Source organism: Triturus cristatus, chromosome 8 (genome assembly GCF_964204655.1).
Source record: "Triturus cristatus chromosome 8, aTriCri1.1, whole genome shotgun sequence".
Classification (NCBI taxonomy): Eukaryota; Metazoa; Chordata; class Amphibia; order Caudata; family Salamandridae; genus Triturus; species Triturus cristatus.
Genome location: NC_140591.1, coordinates 229,747,795 through 229,768,966, shown reverse-complemented (window position 1 = coordinate 229,768,966; position 21,172 = coordinate 229,747,795). Strand labels below are relative to the sequence as shown.

The window sequence follows — 21,172 nt, the reverse complement described above, 5'->3', positions numbered from 1 at the left end:
CATCCTTCACGTTTTTAACCCTTGCCGGAGGGTCCAGGGATAAAGTCCTAGGCACAGCGACACTTCCGCGCTAGTTTTAACTCACACAACACTGCACTTTCACTACCGTCGTTCCAAGCCACTGTGAAATAAACTATTTCTCTCTAGGTTGTATTGTGTTCCCCCACCTATTGCTCCACCCCGTGTGTGGCTACGCCGGGGTGTATTGTAATCAGCCCTATAATGAAGCATGTCACACATTTGTGTGAGTGAGAGTAGTATTAGCACACACACCACGTGCCATCACGAGATATAAACATTTTATTACTCCCTACTCCTTCTGGTGTACTAAGTATTGACAGGGGGTTCGGGGTAGGTGAGTCCGTACCCTCACCCCTTCTTCTGTGTGGACTAGCCGCTCATCTTGCACACATTGCACAGTCCTCTAACACTTTGCATCATGCTTCATTAGCTTGACTCACTGCACCCCGTGAATTATTTGCCGGTACCTGTCCCACTGGCTGTACTGCCAGTGCTGCTGTATTTATAGCTGCCTCCATGGGTACACTTCCAGCACCACTTCCTGGCCTGGGAAATGTCAAGTTATCTAGAAGATCCTCTTCCTTGTCTTCTAATGGCTCTGATTCTTCGGGTATAATGTGGGGAAACGAGGAAATGGAGTAGTAGGGTACTGGCCCACACCATCCTTCATATGGTTAATGTGGTATTTGGGTCTGTTCCGGCTCTCATTCATATCTTGCACCTTGGACTTCTTTGTGCATTTGTTGGCTTCCTCATAACAATTTAGGAGGACTGGCCATTGGTGGACGAGCCCACCCTCCTCCCCTGGACCAGCTACTGCATCATCCTCTTCAACCTACAGACACATCTGGAGCAAGATCCCCGAAGACACCTGGACTTCTGAACTCCAAACCACCACTCGGCACAACAAGACAGCCACTCCCAAGTTATCACCAACTCCAGGATCATTTCCTGTGCAGTCACCTTAGCCCTGCTCAAAACCTCCATAACTGCACAGACCAGACCACAAGCAAGTTGCTACTCGGATGATGCATGACGCACCAAATGCCACTGCAAACAGTTGGAAAGCAGCTGGTGGAAGAATCAAGACAACAGGATCATCTACAAGTTCGCCCTACCACTGCCAGCGACTTCACATTCACCAAACACTCAACTCCGACTGAATGGATGGAAAACATCTCCAATACCTCCAAGACAGTGTTCACCATAGTGAAGGAGTTGTCCTCCCATTCCACCAGTTCAACAAACATCACCCCCTCACAAGAACTCTGATCCCAGCTCGCCCGCTATTTCAGCAACAAAGTCAGCACAGCATATAACAACTTGCATCCTAACCGGACCACTTCACCTGCACAGCCCTCCAGCACAACCAGACAAACTAACTAGAAAGCGCCTTCACATTCTGACCCACCATCACCCCTCCAGAAACCGCTGCCACCATGTGCTCCATCCTCGGAACGAACCTCAATAACTCTCTTGCCAATAACACCTTCCTGTACACTTGGAAACATGCCACCATCTTAGCACTACTGAAAAAACCCTCAGCAGACCTGAAGACACTGGCTAACTACAGACCCATGTTTCTACTACCGTACCCTAGAAAAACTAAGCAACAAACGACTGGTGACACTCTTAACAACAACAATCTCCTGGACCCTTCCCAGGCCGACCCAACCATAGCGCTAACACCACCCTCCTCGCTTCCACTAATGACATCTTCCTCATCATAGACAATAGTGGCACTGCAGCATTCATTGTTTTGAACCTCTTCTCTGGATTTGATACTGACTCACACCCCATGCCTCTACAAGAATGGACTTCATGGACCTGCACTTTGCTGGATTAGCTCCTTCTTAACGGGCTGCACACAGTCAGTCAGCCTGGCCCTGTACACCTCCACCGTCTCCAACCTGTCCTGCAGCATCCCCCAAAGCTCCACACTCAGCTGCATACTCTTCAGTGTCTACGTGGCTCCACCCGCTAACACCATTCAAGCGCACAGACTCAACATTATTTCTTACTGCAACAACACCCAGCTCATCCTCTCCCTCTTCGATGATACCTCCAACACACAGACTAAATTCATCAACCATATGTCAAAAGTCACAAACTGGATGAAGACCAACTGCCTGAAGCTCAACTCTGACAAGACAGAGGTGGTACTCTTCTTAGAGACACCTCTCTCTGGTCGTCGGCCTGATGGCCCTCAGAATTAAGACCCACTCCTTCCCCGTTAACAAAGCCAGGAACCTAGGAATCTAGATCGACAGCCAAATCTCGATGACTAGTCTGATCAACTCGTTCACCTCTCTCTGCTTCCAAAATCTGAAACTCCTCAGAAAAATCAGCAAATATCTCTCTCTTAACACCTGCCAAACCATGACCCAAGCACTAATCACGAGCAAGATGGGCTACGGAAATGCAATGTAAGTCAGTATCCGCGCCCAGCTCGCTAAGAAACTCCAGATTATCCAGAACACAGCAGCCAAGCTCACACTCCACCACCTCAAAGACCTCCACTAGCTCTGTATTCAAAATATGCCCTTTTCAATGTGGCTTACCCTCTTGTCTGATTTTTGTTCAAGGAACCTGTATCTTGAGATCATCCACGCTTAGGGCCTTCCAGCAAAGGGAAGGTTAGCAGTCAAGTCATTATGCGGGCTCTGAATGGATTCAAGCAGCGCACTTTGAAATGAAATGAAAATTAAATTTATAAAGCGCTCGAATTCCGTGGCGTCTTGGCGCTGAAAGCGGTGAGACAGTGGTGCTCTGCAGGTTGATGTAGCTAAATTAGGAGGGAAACAGCCAGGATTTGAGTGATTTCCTAAAAAGCTGCAAGTTACGTTGCAGCCTCATGACAGTTGGCATCTTATTCCATAGCATGGATGCACGATAGGAAAAGCTCCTGCCACCCCATCTAGCTCTGCAAAATTTAGGAATTTGAACAAGACCCACATTAGTTGATCTTAGGTTCCTCATAGGCACATACCTTGGGAACAATTTTTGGATGTCAGCAGCTCCGCCACCATAAAGTGCCTTATGGACCTGACAAAGGGCCTTAAACTCCACTCGTTGAATGGGGATTGCACAGTGCAGTGAACTGTATTTATATATATATATATCATCAAGATACTTATGTCTCTTTATGTTTAGATTTCACGAAGTCCCACTATCCTGCCAAAGCATAGAGTGTTAGTTATGCAGGTTATGTTCAGATATTACTAAGGTGTATCAATTCTCCATTGCAAGCCATGTTCAGCGTTCAAGTGACCAGTTGCTTAAGGTGTCTCTTAGTAATGTGTCACTGCAATCGTGACCTAACTTGACCTCAGAAGTGATGAGTCAGAGTGTGGAGTCCTGTGTTTCTGTTTTTTCTCTTATGTCGTTAACCGCTTCTGTTGGATCATGCAAACCTTACAGCCCTCTTCCTATCCCAGCTTATTTCTGGAACGCACTCAGCTGGGCACACACTGGCTGCATCAGTCTCCCACATAAGTATGGTAGACATGATCTCTCCGTTCCATGCCATGCATAAGATATGCACAATAGCAGTGACATGAGAAGAACAAGCTGTAATTATCACACATAATACCATCACTTCAATCACACATGCAACCCACATCCTTCTTACTGACAGAATAATATAAATCTTAAGCGTGCTCTCCTTTGCTCTCCCTCTTCTCTCGACTCCATGCTCAATGGCTGAAATATGTGATAAGTCCACCACTTCTCTCACAACACCAAAACATTACAATGAAGGCAACATGGCTAACCCAAGTCCTTCCAGCTAATCATAACATATGAAGTAGCATGCAATGAGATCTTTGGTTCCTCATCAGAGAGATGAAGCACTATGTAAATGCAGCTGCAATACAATATGATACAGTGGCACCCACATTTGCATACTGCTTACATAATAGAATTATTTCTTGACCTATAGTGGCCACTTTTGGCACAGTGGTGGCCATTCGAGATGTAATGCTTGCACTCGCATGATGGTGGTAATTCTTGGCATTTTAATGAAATTACTGCTGCTCTTGGAGGTCTCAGCCTGTATGTATAACCTGTCTGCATAAACCCATGCACCAATTTTCTGACCCATTCGTAATCTAGATGCTCCAACATACTCATTTATCCATCCATGCACTCACTCATTCATTCAGTGTTGGCTTACTCTTGTAGTCACTCACTCACCAATCCACACAGCCACCCACATACCCAGCCTATTAGTAAGGAAGCACTAACAAAAAACGGCTGTGTTATTTGCTTTGGCAGCACTCATTTCAGTTTACTAGCTTCAGTTAGTATTTGCATTCCAGTGATAAAATCACTCTACAAGTGGCAATAGTAAACTGCCATTATGCTGGTGAGAAATGAACAGTAGCACACATTTCTGAATCAGTTTAGTTCCCATACTATAGACATGTATTAATATAATTCTAAAATATTCTAAGTAGTCCGTAAGCAGCTGTAGTGCTACTGCAAAGGACCAAATTGCTGTTTTGTGGGCCAGATTCTCCCTTGTTTATGTGTAGCTGAACTTTCAAAATTGTATACGCCTTCCCAGTTTAAATATGTACTTTTAATGTCCCTGTTACTTTCTGTTATTCTTAATTGCTCCGAGTCCTCGTAATTGTTGCCCAGGTCCTTAGAAATCGAGGTTTGCCTCATCTCTGAGGTCGTATTTACATAACCTAACACTAAAGAAAAATAATGTAAAAATACACATACCAGTGGTCCCTAGAATTTGCTTCTCGACTTGTTTGACCTATTAATGGACCATAGACTACACACATCGAGAGCTATCGAGCAAGCTGTGATATCCCAATCCTGTACCTAAGCAGGGCATTACCTTTCTCTGTGTCTTTCTTGTCCCATTCCTTACTAGTTAAGGATGGCCCAGCAGCCATTCCTAGGGATGAGGAGTAACTGTGTTTGCCTTCTGTTTTAGGGCCAGGCAACCAAATCCGCTGCAGGGACGAAGCATACCTCAATTCTTAAGTACAGTGGTGAGGAAAACAGACGAGACCTTTATGCGCCTTTGATTAATTTAATACTCTCACGTCTCCCCTAATCAATCAATCAGAGTACTTGTAAAGCGCGCTACTTACCCGTGAGGGTCTAAAGGCGCTGAGGGGAGGGGGGGGGAGGGGTGCTGCTACTGTTCGAAGAGCCAAGTCTTGAGAAGTCTTCTGAAGGTGAGTAGGTCTTAGGTCTGCCGTATGTGGGTAGGGAGGGTGTTCCAGGTCTTGTCGGCGAGGTAGGAGAAGGATCTGCCGCCGGAGGTCGCACGTTGGATGCAGGGCACAGTGGCGAGGGCGAGGCTGGCGGGTGGGGGTGTGGAATTTGAGTCTGCTATTCAGGTAGGCTGGTACGGTGTTGTGGAGTGCCTTGTGTGCGTGGGTGAGGAGCTTGAAGGTGATCCTCTTGTCGACGGAGAGCCAGTGTAGGTCTCTCAGGTGGGGGGTGATGTGGCTGCGGCGGGGGACGTTAACGATCAGTCGGGCGGAGGCGTTTTGGATGCATTGTAGTTGTCGTAGGTGTTTGGCTTGGATTCCTGTGTAGAGTGAGTTGCCGTAGCCCAGTCTGCTGCTGACGAGGGCATGTGTCATCGTTCTTCTTGTTTCGGTAGGGATCCACTTGTAGATCCTGCGAAGCATGCGGAGGGTGTTGTAGCAGGAGGAGGAGACGCCGTTGACCTGTTTAGCCATGGAGAGGGAGTCGAGGATGAATCCTAGGTTGCGTGCATGGTCAGTGGGTGTTGGTGCTGTTCCCATTGTGGTCGGCCACCAGGAGTCGTCCCAGGCTGAGGGGGTGGGTCCGAGGATGAGGACCTCCGTCTTCTCCGAGTTCAGCTTCAGACGGCTGCTCCTCATCCAGTCGGCGACGGCCTTCATTCCCTCGTGGAGGTTGGTTTTGGTGGTGTGTGGGTCCTTGGTGAGGGAGAGGATGAGCTGGGTGTCATCAGCGTAGGAGATGATGTTGAAGTCGTGATGGTGGGCCACTCGTGCGAGGGGGGCCATGTAGACGTTGAACAGCTGAGGGATGAGCCCTGGTGGACGCCGCAGATGATGTTGGTGGCTTCGGATCAGAAGGGTGGGAGGCGGACTCTCTGGGTCCTGCCTGAGAGGAAGGATGTGGTCCAGTCAAGGGCCTTCTCTTGGATTCCGTCTTCTAGGAGGCTTGTCTTTAGAGTGCGATGGCATACCGTGTCGAAGGTGGCTGACAAGTCCAAGAGGGCTGTTGTTTCGCCGTTGTCTAGTTGGCGCCTGATGTCGTCTGTGGCGGCGATGAGGGCTGTCTCGGTGCTGTGATTGCGTCTGAATCCGGACTGGGACGGGTCTAAGATGTTGTTGTCTTCCAGGTGTCGGGCCAATTGCATGTTGACGATTTTCTCGATGACCTTAGCCGGGAGCAGGGAGATGGGCCGGAAATTCTTGAGGTCCTTGGGGTCCGCTTTTGGCTTTTTGAGGAGGGTGTTGATTTCGGCGTGCTTCCAGTTTTCCGGGTATGTCGCTGTTTCGAAGGAGATGTTGATGACCTTCTGTAGTTGGGGTGCGATCGCTGCGTCTGCTTTGTTGAATATGTGGTGTGGGCATGGGTCTGACGGAGATCCTGAGTGGATGGAGTTCATGACCTTGTGTGTCTCGTCGTCGTTGATGTTGGACCAGGAGGTCAGGTGGTTGGCGCTGGTGGTGTTCACAGGGGAGTTGGAGTCTGGCGTGGTCGGGGCGATCGTGGTGTTGAAGCTGTAGTGGATGTCAGCGATCTTGCGGTGGAAGAAGATGGCAAGTGAGTCGCACAGTTCTTGTGAGGGCAGGATGTCGTTGGTGTTGGCGCTGGGGTTGGAGAGTTCCTTTACGATGCTGAAGAGCTCTTTGCTGTCGTGTGCGTTGTTGTCCAAGCGGATTTTAAAGGAGGATCTCTTGGCTAATCTGATGAGGTGGGGATGTCTGCGGGTGGCGTCTTTGTGGGCTGCGTGGTTGTCCGGTGTGCGTTCGTGGAGCCATGTTTTCTTCAGTTTTCGGCATGCGCGTTTGGAGGTCTGGAGCTCGTCGGTGAACCAGGTGGCTCTCTTGCTGGCGTGGCTGGTGGAGGGTTTCTTGAGCGGGGCGAGGGTGTTGGCGCAGTCGTCGATCCACTGTCTGAGGTTGCGGGCTGCGGCGTCTGGGTTGGTGGGGTCGGTGGGTGGGTTCTGGGCGAGGGTGGTGATCAGCTGGTCGTTGGTGACTTTGCTCCAGCAGCGGCGAGGTAGCTGTTGGGTGCGGTGGTGTGTAGTTGGTTTCTTGAAGGTGAAATGGATGCAGCGGTGGTCGGTCCAGTGGAGTTCGGTGGTGTGGTTGAAGGTGACGTGGGAGCCTGTGGAGAAGACGGGGTCTAGTGTGTGGCCGGCGGCGTGGGTGGGTCGGTGACGAGTTGTCTGAGGCCGAGGTTGGCGAGGTTGTCGATCAGGGTGGCGGAGTTGGCGTCGTTGTTGTTCTCGAGGTGGAAGTTCAGGTCCCCGAGGAGGATGTAGTCCGTGGAGGCAAGTGCATTAGTGCTGGCGAGGTCGGCGATGGAGTCGCTGAACTGAGCCCGGGGTCCGGGGGGGTCTGTAGATGAGTGTGCCGCTGAGGGTGGTGTTGGGGTCGGTGTGGATCCGGAAGTGCAGGTGTTCGGCGGTGTTGAGGGTGTCATCTGCGTGGGTGGCGACCTTGAGGGTGGACTTGTGGACGATGGCTATTCCTCCTCCGGCTCCGTTGGCCCGATCCCTGCGGGTGATCTTGTAGCCGTCTGGAATGGCTGTGGCGATGTCGGGTGCCGAGGAGTCGTTCCACCAGGTCTCGGTCAGGAAGTCCACGTCTGGGGCGGAGATGACGAGCAGGTCCCAGAGCTCGCCGGCGTGTTTGCGTGTGGAGCGGGTGTTGAGTATGCAGTGAAGGTGGTTGGGTCCGGACCTTGGGGGTTTGGTGGTTCTGTCGCAGGTGAAGTTGCAGGTGTGGCAGGAGAAGGGTCCGTGGGTGCGTTTCGGGGCGGCCTGGAAGCAGCGGTGGTTTCGACCGGCGTTGAGAGCGTGGAGGGTGCTGGCGTCGTAGCGGAGTCTGGTGTCGTGGAGGTTGCGGGGTCCAGGGGTTCTGGTGCTGGGCGTGGTCCAGACGCGGACGGGCACAGACGGGTTTGCCTAATGAGGTCTGTTTGCAAGTATTTACATGTTTGTATATCTCTTGCCTTATTCTTGCTTTTTACCAAGTTGTTGACTGTAGTGTCTTGCAATATTTTAGAATGGAACCCTTTTGGCTCCTAATGGACTCCATAGAGCTGTAACACAGTTATCGGAGCACATTGCCTTGAAAGCTTGTTTTAAAATGTTGAATTTACTGTTACAGGCAGCAAAATAAATACATGTAATTCTAAGCTCCATGTGTGGCGTGGTCATTGGCGGGTACCCAGGCTGGGAAGATGCTACACTGACAATTATTTTTTTATTTAAGTTGATGGTTTATTACTTAGCCGTTTGTACTGTTGTTTTAAGTGTTTATATATGCTGCCAGTACTCCCCTGCCTTGGGAAAAATATTCTGGCGTTGTTTGTATTCCCTACATTTTGGTTTGTGATCAGTTTTTACTGCACCATAGATTTCCTGATTTAAGATTCACATATCACTTTATTTTGACACTATTATATTTATTCTAAACATCTGCATTAAAGCCGCCAACTAGAAGGTATTTAGTGCTATTGCAGCATGTAAACTATGCTAAACTTTTAAGCAGTACGAATACACTCTTATATTGGCTTCTGAAATTGAGTAGGTTGAAGTGCAGCTTCCTTCAAATAAATGAAATGTAAGATCATACATGGCAATATGTTCGTAATTGAACAAAATTTGATAAGTATGCTGTGTTGCATGACATTTTTTCGTAAAAGAAGACTGACTCCTTAAAGCTTTGCTTCCAACAGAAATCGCGTTGCTTTATTTGCATCAAAGAATACAAATATATGACGCGTTGCAAAAATACATTGTTTGTTTTGTACTAGGTGAAATGCAATGTCGACACAAACCGTAAGCCGAAGCTATGAAACGAGGAGGAGTAGTACTGAAAAGCAAACATTGAAATCTCGCGTTGACTGGAAGCGCACCAAGAGGGACATCTCCCAAGTGCTTGCAAGTGAGGAGGAGGGTTTCAGTTCATCAGAAGATCAGTGGCAAGACCACAGTGATGGGATTGTCGATGTTGATGGCAGCAGTACTGACGGTGAGGGAGAACAAGAGCCAAAGAAAGTCTTTCCTCAAAAAGATGATGCAGAAGAAGATTACATCCTCAGGGCAAAACGCAAACGAGTGTCCTCCGTTTTGTATGATCGAGATAGTAGCTCTGATGAGGAGGAACCTGTGAGAAAAGTATTGTGCAAGCGCCGTTGCATCTTGGATGATGAAAGCACTGATGGGGACAGTGAGGAAAATTGTGGCCTGGTTGTGAGTGACTCTTCTGTGACCCAACAATGTGATGGAAGGTTGGCAAGAGTAAAGGAAAATGCAAATGCAAGGAAGCAGAAACGTCAAGCAAAGCTTAAAGAACTTTCTGAAAAACTACTGAATGCACTGAAGTCAAATAGAAGTGGGCATGCTGAGGTGAGCTACTCATATAAACATCATTGTTCGCAAAAAATTAGATTGGGCTGAAGGGAGCCATTTGCTTTCCTCTTTCATACCTACATTAATATTATTCTGAGAAGAACATTTATTACCCTATTTCCCCTGATTTTTTTCTTTAGTCTTGTTTTATCATACAGCGGATACAAACTAATATACCTTTAAGTCATTGTCTTTTATATATTCAATATATTAGGTGCACGTCTGGTGCCCATAGTATGTCATTGATATGACCTCCTGGCTTCCACATTTTTCTTTTCAACAAAAAATTGTGGGAGGCCACCAGAAGTCCTTCACAGAATCCTTCTCCATCATGGATGCTGATACGGCCTCCAAATATTCTATTTGCCCTGTTGTCAAGGGACTCATGAAAGATAAAAACATATTTAAAAAGCTGACTTGGTAATGAAGGGATGGAGGATTCTGAGTCTCAGGTTCATTTTTCCATCGAGCTTCACATCAAGTATTCTGAATTCTTGACATTTTTATGACTATGCCAGTAATTTTGTCCATTTTGACCCACATATGCCCGTTCTTGTTCTTTGAGAAGATTATGGTGCTGGGTTCCACACTGCCCCACAAATCTCCGGTTCTGTACCTGTTTTGGGTGGCTGAGCGTCCAAGGGATCCCTTCCTGATTCTTGTATTTATAGAAACTTTGGACTTAGTCCGATGTTGTGCCTGCTGTAAGGTAATGTTTAAAAGCTAGAAGCTGAGTTTTCCACAAAAAGTGGTCATTTGTGAGGTGAGAAATTAGAGAAGTATATGTTACGTGTGTCCGGTGCAGTAGTTGGTTTAGCTGACGCCTAATTCCATTGTCCCTGCATGGCTGGCATGGTATTGGTGAGTATTTTGCAAAATGATGCCACTGTAGTAACAGGCATATCTCTTTAAGGTGAGTTGGAATCCGAATATGAGTATGTCATAAGAATGTCTTTACACAACGGTGAATACGAGAATGTTATGATTCATTTTTCAGCTGTCCTCTACAAAGAGAAGTACTCAGTGATAGAACGAGAAACGTTGGCTTGTGTGTGGGCCATGGAGCATTTTAGGAAATGTATTTGGGGGAAGAAATGTATTTTACGTTCTGATCATAAACCGTTGACTAAATTGCTTACTATGGAGGGTATTTCGAGAGCTTCGGCAAGAATTGCTAGAATGTCAATGAGACTTCAAGATTTTGTGTACGAAGTGCAATATGTTCCTGGGGCTAAAAATGTTATTGCCGATTTTTTCAGTAGACTTTCTTTACCTCTTAAGGAAATTGATCCCGATCCTTGGTGTGATTTTTGTGTTGCTGAAGTGTTTGCCGACACTACTGGCTTACGTAAGAATGATTGGGAAGAAAAATATAAGAAGGATGATATTTTGTTAGATGTTAAAAATAGGATCATGAACGGGTGGTCCAACGATTGCAAACTCAAATTGGAGTTAAGAGCTTTTTGGGAGGTGCGTGACGAATTAAGTGTGGATGGTGAATTTATTTGTAGAGGAGAAAATATTGTGCCGCCTAAAGGTATGCGAGCAAGGATTGTTTTGATTGGCCATGAGGGACATCCGGCATTGTATTTGTGGCCAAGAATTGATTTAGACATCGAAAGATTTGTACGTGCTTGTGTAAGTTGTGAGTGTTCAGACAAAGCGCAAAAGACACTCAACCCTCCTCTGTCGTCACTTGCTTGTCCTAATTTACCGTGGGAAAACATCGCCTTAGATATCATGGGACCCATGGTTTGGCAAGATGGTGTTACCAAGTATATTTTAGTGTTGGTTGACCTTTTTTCAAGGTGGATTGAGGTTGATATCGTCATGAAGGTAGACACTGAGAGTGTAATTAGTTTCTTAGAAAGATGTTTTTTGAGAGATGGCTTTCCAGCATCCATTTTAACAGACAATGGTATTCAATTTAAATCAGACTTGATGAAAAAGTTTATGAATAATACAGGTATTGAACACAAATGTATGGCTCTTTATCATCCTAGAGGTAATTCTGTTGTAGAGAGAGTTAATAGAGTTTTGAAAGGTGTCTTACACTTAGCAAAAAAAGGCAATAAGAATTGGGATGATGAACTCAACAAGCTGATTTGGTCATACAGAGTAACTGTCCATGATACAGTTGGGGAGAGTCCTTTTGGATTAATGCGTGGAAGGTTTCCTCTGCAGAATTAATCCCGGATGGATGGGTAAAAGTGAAAAGTACGACTGGGATTGTGAACAGGTGAAGGAATCCATAATCAACTCTCAATGCAAAAATAAACTTTACTGTGATGCTAAACATGGTACCAAAGAAGTTTGTATAAAGGCTGGACAAAGTGTCAGAGTTAAATGTGGAAAAAAGTCAAGCAAGTTACAGTCTTAAGTTCTCTGATCCAAGGATTGTGACTAAAGTTATGCGAAACACGGTTGAGTTGGATGATGGTAGTGTACATCACATGAGTCGTATTTCCATTTCAGATGATTCTATTGTTCGAAAGGAGACTCGTGTTATGGAAGGGAAAAAAGATTATTGGTGGATGGATGTTTTGCCTTCTGTTGAAAAGGGAGAAAATATGACTAAGAATTCTAATTTTCCAGAGTCTGATTTCCTTTCTGGAGTTCAGGATTCTGCTTCTCATTTGTTGGATTTTATTCCATGGGACAGGTTGAGTATGCCATGGTCAGACAGTGGAGTGCAGGGCTCGACAAATCCACTCAACCGCTCGCATTTGCGAGGTAAATTTTATGAGGTCGAGCTATTTTTAGGTCCTACTCGCCCTTTCTGGCGAGTAGGAAAACATACTAACTTTTGTCCTCCGTCTGTGAAAACGGAGCAAAATGTGACAAGATAACAAGATTTAAAGGCCTTTTTATTGCTCACAAAGCAAATGAGCAATAAAAATGCCTTTAAATCTTGTTATTTTGTCACTTTTGCTCCGCTTTCAGAGACGGAGGTCAAGTAGGTCACTGTTAGGGCGAGGAGATTTTTCAAGGTACTAGTCCTGCAGGACTAGTACCATTTTTCAGATTTTTCGAGAGGTGTAGTAGTGGAGGTGAGCTGGGGATTGATTCCGAAGGGATTGAATCTGATAATCATGTGAATTTTGGGGAAACTAGTTTGCAGAATGGGGTCGTGTTTAATGAGAACAGTGTGGAAAACAAATCCAGAAAATTTGGAAGACGTATAGTAACTCCAAATAAATTTGAGGAGTTTGTTCGTTTTTGAAATGTCTTCTTGTGTTATTTTATTTTATTTTATTTTATTTTTTTATTTTATTAAGAAGGGAGATGTGTAGTAACAGGCATATCTCTTTAAGGTGGGTTGGAATCAGAATATGAGTATGTCATAAGAATGTCTTTACACAACGGTGAATACGAGAATGTTATGATTTATTTTCCAGCTGTCCTCTACTGAGCTGCATGCATTTGTGCCTTACTGCTTGAATAAAGCATCTATTGAAATTCCTGTATTAAGTGTGATCACTACAGCCACGCAGAGATGAAGATCATAAGCAAACTCAAATGGATTAAAATGTTTTCAAACATAGAAACAAGTATATCTCTCAGCATGTATTCCTTGCACCTTGGACTGGTGATAAGAGTTATAGCCTATCAGGTTACGTCCCACTATGAAAACCTCTATGTTCTAAGCGTTCAGCTTCAGCAAGTGGCTCACTGTCCTTTCGAGACAGGCAGCATGCATGCCTGAAAGCAGAACACTGCTTGGGTTGCGTTTGCATAAATGCACCTTGATTAGATCATGTAGCTTTAAAATGTATAATTGAACAGGGCCAAAGAAAGGGGATTCCTCTCAGGAATTCCAAGCATATGAGGAGATATGTGGTCTGGGAGCACAGCCTGAGTCCTGTCATCCAAAAAGGGGAGCCTCGTGAACACAGAATCAAATACGCCTATCTCCCTAGGTTGATTCAGTAGGACTGCCTGGTCAAATCACTGATTTCATAAGAAGGCTTCCAGACTGCTGGCTCTGCCTTGATATTGTTCAGAACCATTAGTAGACCTATTTCGGTTTCATGTGAGGGTTAGAATTTCAACTGAAAATCATTCAGTTACTCCTTAAGAACAGAACCGGTACAAGAAACAAGTTGTCCACCTAATAAACTGTTCCATGATCAAAAGTGAGCATGATTTGAAATGAGTAACACCTTATTTTTTAAAAGGTTAGCAAGAGGATCACAGTACTGGAGAAGCTCTCATTGGAGCAGGAGAATATTTCTTAACAACCTTAATGGTTGCTCTTTTTAGCATCCATTAGATAGGAACAAAGTAAATATTTCTTTCTGTGATCAAGCTTTTTTGTAGGAGCTATATGTGTCTTAAGCAAAGAATGTTTCCCAAGGAATTAAATTACTGTCAAGAGATTGATTCAGACTTTGGCGTAGCAGGAGCACCCTCTGTAAATCAGCAGTGCACCTGCCAGATCAAATTTGCATTTTCCCCTACTCTGTTTAAAGTTGAAGAAGTGATGTGGTTATACTGGTGAAACCTTTACTGTCTCAGTCAATGTAATCCTCTGACCTGGCGGCCTGTCGCCAAATTGCTGTCGGATGTCGCCCCTCTGCATAGAGGGAGGGGGGACTACACTGATTTTCTCTACCCACGTCCGTAATGCAAAGCTTAGCAGACATAGGTATGAAAAATGCCTTATGACCCTAATATGCAGGGAGAAAGATACTTGTGCGCTAGGGCCGTTTGGGAATTCAAAGCAAAAGAGATTGCTGCGCAGGCACTTTAAACGTAACACTTGCTCTGCAAACCTTTAGTGCTGTGATGTTTGTTGCCGCAGCTCCCTTCATATAACACTGAGATCCCCGTCGGCTAGGTGAGGATCTTTAAATAAGGTGAATGCGCTTGGGGTGCACCGACAGGGTCTAAATGACAACCCAAGTCTTTACAAGGTAATTCTGATGAAAACCAAACAATGGACTTTTGCCACACTAACTTACGTTTTGCCATTTGAGAGGCAGGTAGATTCCGTTTGTACACAATTCAATTACCATACAATAAGTAGACTTCCTCTACTTCCAATTCCAATATAGCTGGTTTTCTTTTTCAGTCAACTGGGATGGTTTGGTTAAATATTTTTTTCTGTTTGGAAAACAAGTTGCAACCCAAAGCCATAGGAAGCCAAATATGCTTACTTCCCTAAGTCGATCCCGAAGGATTGTACGGCCTACCGATTTTAGGTGGACACTGTTTTTGTCTGCCTCCAACGACCGATTGTCCAGGCTAACTGAAACCTATCCATTTCATATGAGGGATACAGTTTGTCCTGAAAATTATTCTGTTCGCCTTTAAGAACTGATTTAGTACTGTAAACATATTTTTCACCCAGTCAACTGGACACAGATCCAGAGGCTAGCTTGGTGAGCAGTAGAGTACTTCTAGACAGTGGAGAGTTACAGTGTGTTTCACAAATCTCATTTCAGATGATAAACGTTTTTAATACAATAAATAAGTCACAAGAGAATCCCATCGCTAGGGAGACTATCACTACATAGTTGGAGCATACTTTTTTAAGAACCTTCAAGGTTTCTTTCTATTTTTATTATTCAAGACACCGATAAAATAGTAAACATTTCTTCCTGAGATCAAAGATTTATTTTGTAGAAGCCTCTACCTTCTAAGCCAAACAATATTTATCCCACGATTTACATTTTAATTTTTATGTGTCTAAATCTTCATTGATGTTAACTTCAATGAAAATGATACTGCTAGCTTTCATTTTGCAAAAATAGGTCGGTCACTTGAGTGCCAAGCATATTCACTTACTGCATAATTCATTTACTATATTATTCTGGGCTTAATCGTCCCCTAATCCCAATATTGTCATTTTCACAGACAAGTGGGGGATTACCTCAGAGAGGGTGGGTCCCATTGGTAACATTGAAGCTCTCTCTTTCTGTATTAGGCTCTCACCTTCTACATCCTTGGCTGGCTTGCTAGTATATGGACCCCCTGCAAGCCCTGCCATCCACCTAGTAGAGGTATGCGATAGGATTGCGCAACTCTCTCTCCAATACTCTAATTTTATAGATCTAGGTGACATTAACTTACATGCAGATGACCATGGCTGCACCCAGGCGGCCCAGTTCTCGGAAACTCTGGATGGCCTTAACCTCAGGCAAATGGTCTCTGCTCCCACCCACAGTGCGGACCACATGCTGGATGGGATTTTCTCTAACATATCGAACCTCGGTGTAGGTGCCCCCCTATGTCTGACGTGATCTGACCACTCGTTAGTTCCATTCACCTTTAGCCTAGAGGCTAGTCCCTCAGAACAGTTGCCAAATGTTGAGAGATTTAGGGATTGGCGAAAAGCTACCGCAGAGTCACTGGGGCCTGTACTTTTAAAGTAACTCATACAGTTGACAGGCGACCCAGATAAGGACTCTGTGGGGTTCAAAGTATGGGTAGCAACTGCCATAGAGACGGTAGCACCCCTAAAGACATCATCTAGGAAAAGAGTTAAACCTTCCCCCGTGGTTCTCCGAAGAACTAAGAAGGGAGAAGAGTGGTTGCAAGAAGTTGGAACGAACGTGGAGAAAGTCCTACAGTCAGGCCTAAACAAAATTCACAGGCTTAAGCGCGGCAAGATGAGAGAATATTTTTCCAATTGCTTTGGGAGTGCAGCTGATTCCTCTAAGGAAATTTTTAATATAGCAAAATCTTTTATTAACCCTACTGTCTTGGATCCATCCTTTCTTCTTTCCCAGACACTCTGCTCTAATCTCTCTGATTTTTTCTTAAACCAAGATTCTTGATATCTACTCCACATTGCCTCTAGAAGAGGAACTCCTCACACCACTGCCGCTCCTTGGCTCTCACATCCTCACTGTCAGATTTTGTCCCATTGCCCCTTGAGGAAATGTAAATCTGGCTCGCCAGGAGACCCTTGCCCTGTCCGCTTTTAGGCGAGACATTTTGTGAGGGCTCCAAAAAGTGCTACCAGGCCAGCCTAGACCTACAGTGGATGTGCGCGGGCGCGCGCGTCGCGCTTTACCGCAATTACTTTCAGTTTCACGGCCGCTTTGATGTTTGATCGCGATCACTTTCGCGGCCGTACGGCCGCTTTAATGTTCTCTCTGAGGCTTCAATAGATTGCAGCAGTTAAAACAAGCATTGGCATAGCCAATAGGTCTCGCTTTTGGGACCTTATAAGTGTTTAGTTATGCAACTGTTGCATGGTTAAACACTTATAAGGTCTCAAAGGCGAGACCTATTGGCTATGCCAATGCTTGTTTAGTTTGCTGACACACTGGGTAAACCCAATACTTAAGCAGATCTGGAACACCTCCCTGAAGTTGGGCATCTTCCCTGAGATTTGGAAGCATGCCTTCTTACTCCCACTTCTTAAGAAACCAGCGGCGGATCCTGAGGTTCTCAGTAACTTCAGACCTATTTCATTGCTACCAGCCCCGCCAAAATCATGGCAAAGCAACTGGCAACTTTCATAGAATCCAATGGCCTCCTCCATGCTTCCCAATTGGGCTTCCAAGCAGGCCACAGCACCAAGACAGCGTTATTAGAAGTCTCTGAATCCGTACAAAAGATGATGGACCAAGCCTCCTCGGATATGCTGGTGCTGCTGGATTTATCCGCAGCATTCGATATGGTCTCACATTTAATATTGCTCAATAGACTCCCATCAGGTCAGAGTGTGTGGCACTGCGTTATCCTGGCTCAGATCTTTTCTGGAGAAGCGCTCCAAACAGGAGTCCCTTCGTCCTTTTCTCTCAACACAGAAACCTCTGAGGTGTGGAGTGCCACAGGGCTCGGCACTCAGCCCGCTGCTCTTCAACATCTACCTCGCCCCATTGATGACTGATTGAATCCTGGGGTGTTAGAGTTGTGTTGTACGTGGACGACACGCAATTGGTGTTCTCTTTTAGAGAACACTCAGTGGAGGCGTTTCATAACTTCAAGGCTTGCCAAAAAGACATCCCAGTTTAGATGCACAAAAACTGCCTGAAATGAAATGCTGAGACAACGGAAGTTCTGTTTTTTAGCCAAGGGTCTCCTCCTCTGCCCAGTTTGTGGTGGCCATCAGAACTGAATCCACACCCACCCCCCTCACAATCTGCCAGGAATCTAGGTATTAGGCTGGATAAAGAGCTCTCCTTCTTTGCCCAGATACAACATATTTCGTCCACTTGTTTCTGGAAGATGAGGACAATTAGGAAATTCTTACACTTTCTGCCGGAGGAACATCGGAAGACAGTAGTCCATGCATTAGTCACGTCTCAGTAGGACTATTCAAACAGCCTATACCTGGGGTTACCTGCATATTTATTGCGCAGGCTCAAGGTTGTACAAAACTCCTCGTCAAAACTAATTAGAAGGGTACCCAGACGCCACCACATCTCTCCACATTTGCAGCAACTTCATTGGCTTCCTATAATCAGGAGGATTTAATTCAAATCATTGATCCTTGTATTCAGGGCCACCAGAAGCTTGGGTCCCAGTTACCTCCAAAAACGGTTCCACTTATACCAGCCAACTCGAGTTTTGATATCCAACAACCTGCGACTCTTGAAAGTCCCTCGATACTGCAAAGCGCGATTAGGTGGCAGATCCTTGGTGGTGCAGTCTTCTAATCTAGGGAACTCCCTCCCTTTACATCCACGCCTGTTGGAATCAGAAACAAAATTTGAGAGAGCATTAAAGACCTGGCTCTTCAGGCAGTGACGCTTGCCCTCCCAACCCCCCTCTCAGGTGTTTTCTTCTCCACCGAGGTAGCTGTGCCCTTTAGAAAATTCGTATTCATTCATTCAACCATTGACTAAAAATAAATCTTGTGATTAGAACTAGAAGGTCTCTGATGCTAGATTAGCTAGTGTCCGATCAGAATTGTCACTCCGAATGGGATGATGACAAATCATAATAGTCAGCACTTGCTCAGTCGAGATGACTATTTCTCTGTGCAAATCATCGAAAGGAAGCATATAGAAAGAATATCTAATTGCAAGCGGTTCTTTAAAATTCCAAACCCAACCCTATGTTGGGTGACACATTTTTGGGAATGATAGTCACCTGAAGGCTTGTTGTCTGAAGCAAAATTTTCTCAGAAAGCTAATTTATCTAGTCCTTTGTGATGGCTAACGTCACAATCAATTAGTATGTTAGACGTTTCTGTGCACGTATGCACATGAAACAGAAATTGGACAACATATATTTTATTGCTGAGCTATCCTCTCCCATCTTCAGTAGAGGTATTCCTTGTGAATTTAGTGTTAGGGCAAAGTCAGTCACATTGTGTGCTCAGCCCTTTTGTGATTCCAGAGACATTGATCTGGTGGACATTTTCTTCAGTTTCCTCAAGGTTAATCCTAGAAGCAACAGACATAAACCACTATTGGATACATGTATGGACCCTGCATTCCAGGGGTTTGAATTCCAAGTGGATAGTTCAGTTGGTTCACATGTCTAGTGCAGAGAATTCTGGGCAATATGTAAGTCATAGTTTTGGATGCTGGTGTCGCATATTTAACTGTCCATCTTTTAAAGATCAAGAAAAACTAGTACTACTGAGTTGGCCACTAATAATATCTGGTATTTGAGCAGTGCATATGTGATGAGTAAACTCTGCATTGTAGATCCAGATCCAACCATCTTAAATTGAACCCCAACAAAACGGAAATCATTCTATTCTCCCCAAAGGTAATCACCTCACTATCCAAATCTGGATCACTTACCTCAAAGCCTTAAACTGTCTTCTCACTGTATCCAACACAGCTAAATCCCTAGGTTTCACCCTGGACAAAGATCTGTCACTGAAGGACCATAGCAATAACTCAGCCAAAGAAGCGCTTTACTCACTTAAACACCTCCAAAAAATTAAACCTTTCATCCCATCTGATGACTTCAAATGGGTCGTTCAATCTATAGTCCTCTCTGAACTCGAATACGGGAACGCTATACTCACCGGGATGCCTAAAACTCACCTTGCTCCTCTCAGATCAGTACTCAACATGGCTGCCCGGCTTATAACAGACTGCAAATAGTATGAACACACCACACCTGCCCTTAACTGGCTCCCCATTGAAGGAAGATGCATTTACAAGACTGCCTGCGTCACCCACAAAGCACTTCACATTCAATCCCCTAACTACTTAAACAACAAACTCACAAGAGCAGGAAGGGCCAGACTGATGAGAAGCTCCAATGCTTTTCTTCTCGTACCCCTTTTACTAAAAAAGAAATCTACCCAGACTCGCTCTTTTTCAGGTAATGCTCCCAGCATCTGGAACGCCCTCCCGAGGGACCTTCACCTCAACCCCTCCTACGCAGGCTTCAAAGGAGACCTGAAACGCCATCTCATCAATTAATACTGGAGCGCATCAAACCAAACCTGATTTCTACTAGGCTCCTGTGATCTTGTCATCCCTCCACTCATCTGTTGGCCTTTCTTTTCCTTGTGTTCACCTTATTGTCCGCTTGCCTTGCTCTCCATGGTCCCTCATTCATTTTTGTTCTAACCTCATTTCTGTAATTTTCTGTACAGCGCTCCCTTACCACTGGCTCTAGCCTAGCCAGCACTTTATGTCCCCTAAATTGTTAATTATTTTGTCTTCATTTCAGTAACCCTATCCCTAATGTCCCTACAAATGTTTCTTTGTATATATTAATGTGGGTTTCTCTGTTTCACTTCCCTTATTTTTAACTGTATGTAATCTTTTATCCTAAGATGATTGCCTTGCTCCAGATTAGGTGTAGATGTTTCACTTACCTTATTATTATTTTGTATGTAACCATTGTTGCATTGATTATTGCCCTGCTCTTGATTTTGTAAAGCGCTCGGATACCCCTAGGACTAGCTAGCGCTATATAAAACTTTTAAATAAATAAATCCGTTTTATCTTTCTCCTACATCTACTGCTGCCATCATTGACTAGGTATGCACCAGACTCTAAAGTCATAAATAGTGACTTCACTTTACACAACCCATGCATTTGAAACATAATATAGATGGTACACTCATAACTGATTGATTGATAAGGGACAAGGCATGTCAGCATACATATGTTTCATGCTTATATTGTTGTCTGTTAGCCCATACCCATCTGACTTATGCTTACACTCCATACAGCATTTGTCTATTAAGTAAACAAAAAATGTAACTTGCTGTTTGTGACTATTGTTGCACAGACCCAGGTTATGGTTGCTGTCAAATGTTGTAGGGAAGTTCATAGTATTACCTGATTACATTTAAATACATGTGTGACTGTGTATGGGGAAACTTCTAACAGCAAGTGGCATTTAGCATTCACCTACCTCTAGCATAACGTCTATCAGCTGTATGTGAAATATGAAGTTTGACTGAGGGAGTGGATTTGCAAAGTGCAGACTTAATCCTTACGGTAAATAACCCCTTCCCCCCACCCACATCGAACCCACACATTTACAGTGTTATGTTTACAGTTGCTTTCTAAAAGATTTTAAACTGTTAACTGTTTTTATAGAGAAGTGCATTTGGCAGGGTGTTCTATAATGATGGAGCCAATACAGAAATGGCTCTGC

At 44.9% G+C, this 21,172-nt stretch overlaps 1 protein-coding gene across 2 annotated transcripts in view; it reads left to right on the top strand.

The window, feature by feature from the left end:
* Positions 1-21,172, top strand: part of CCDC82 (coiled-coil domain containing 82) — a 149,598-nt gene that overhangs the window by 20,166 nt on the left and 108,260 nt on the right. For both annotated transcript variants that reach the window (XM_085621427.1, XM_085621428.1), the window contains exon 2: positions 9,037-9,631. In XM_085621427.1, the coding sequence (XP_085477553.1) occupies positions 9,047-9,631 (585 nt within the window). In that variant the 5' untranslated portion in view covers positions 9,037-9,046. The remainder of the gene's footprint in view (positions 1-9,036; positions 9,632-21,172) is intronic.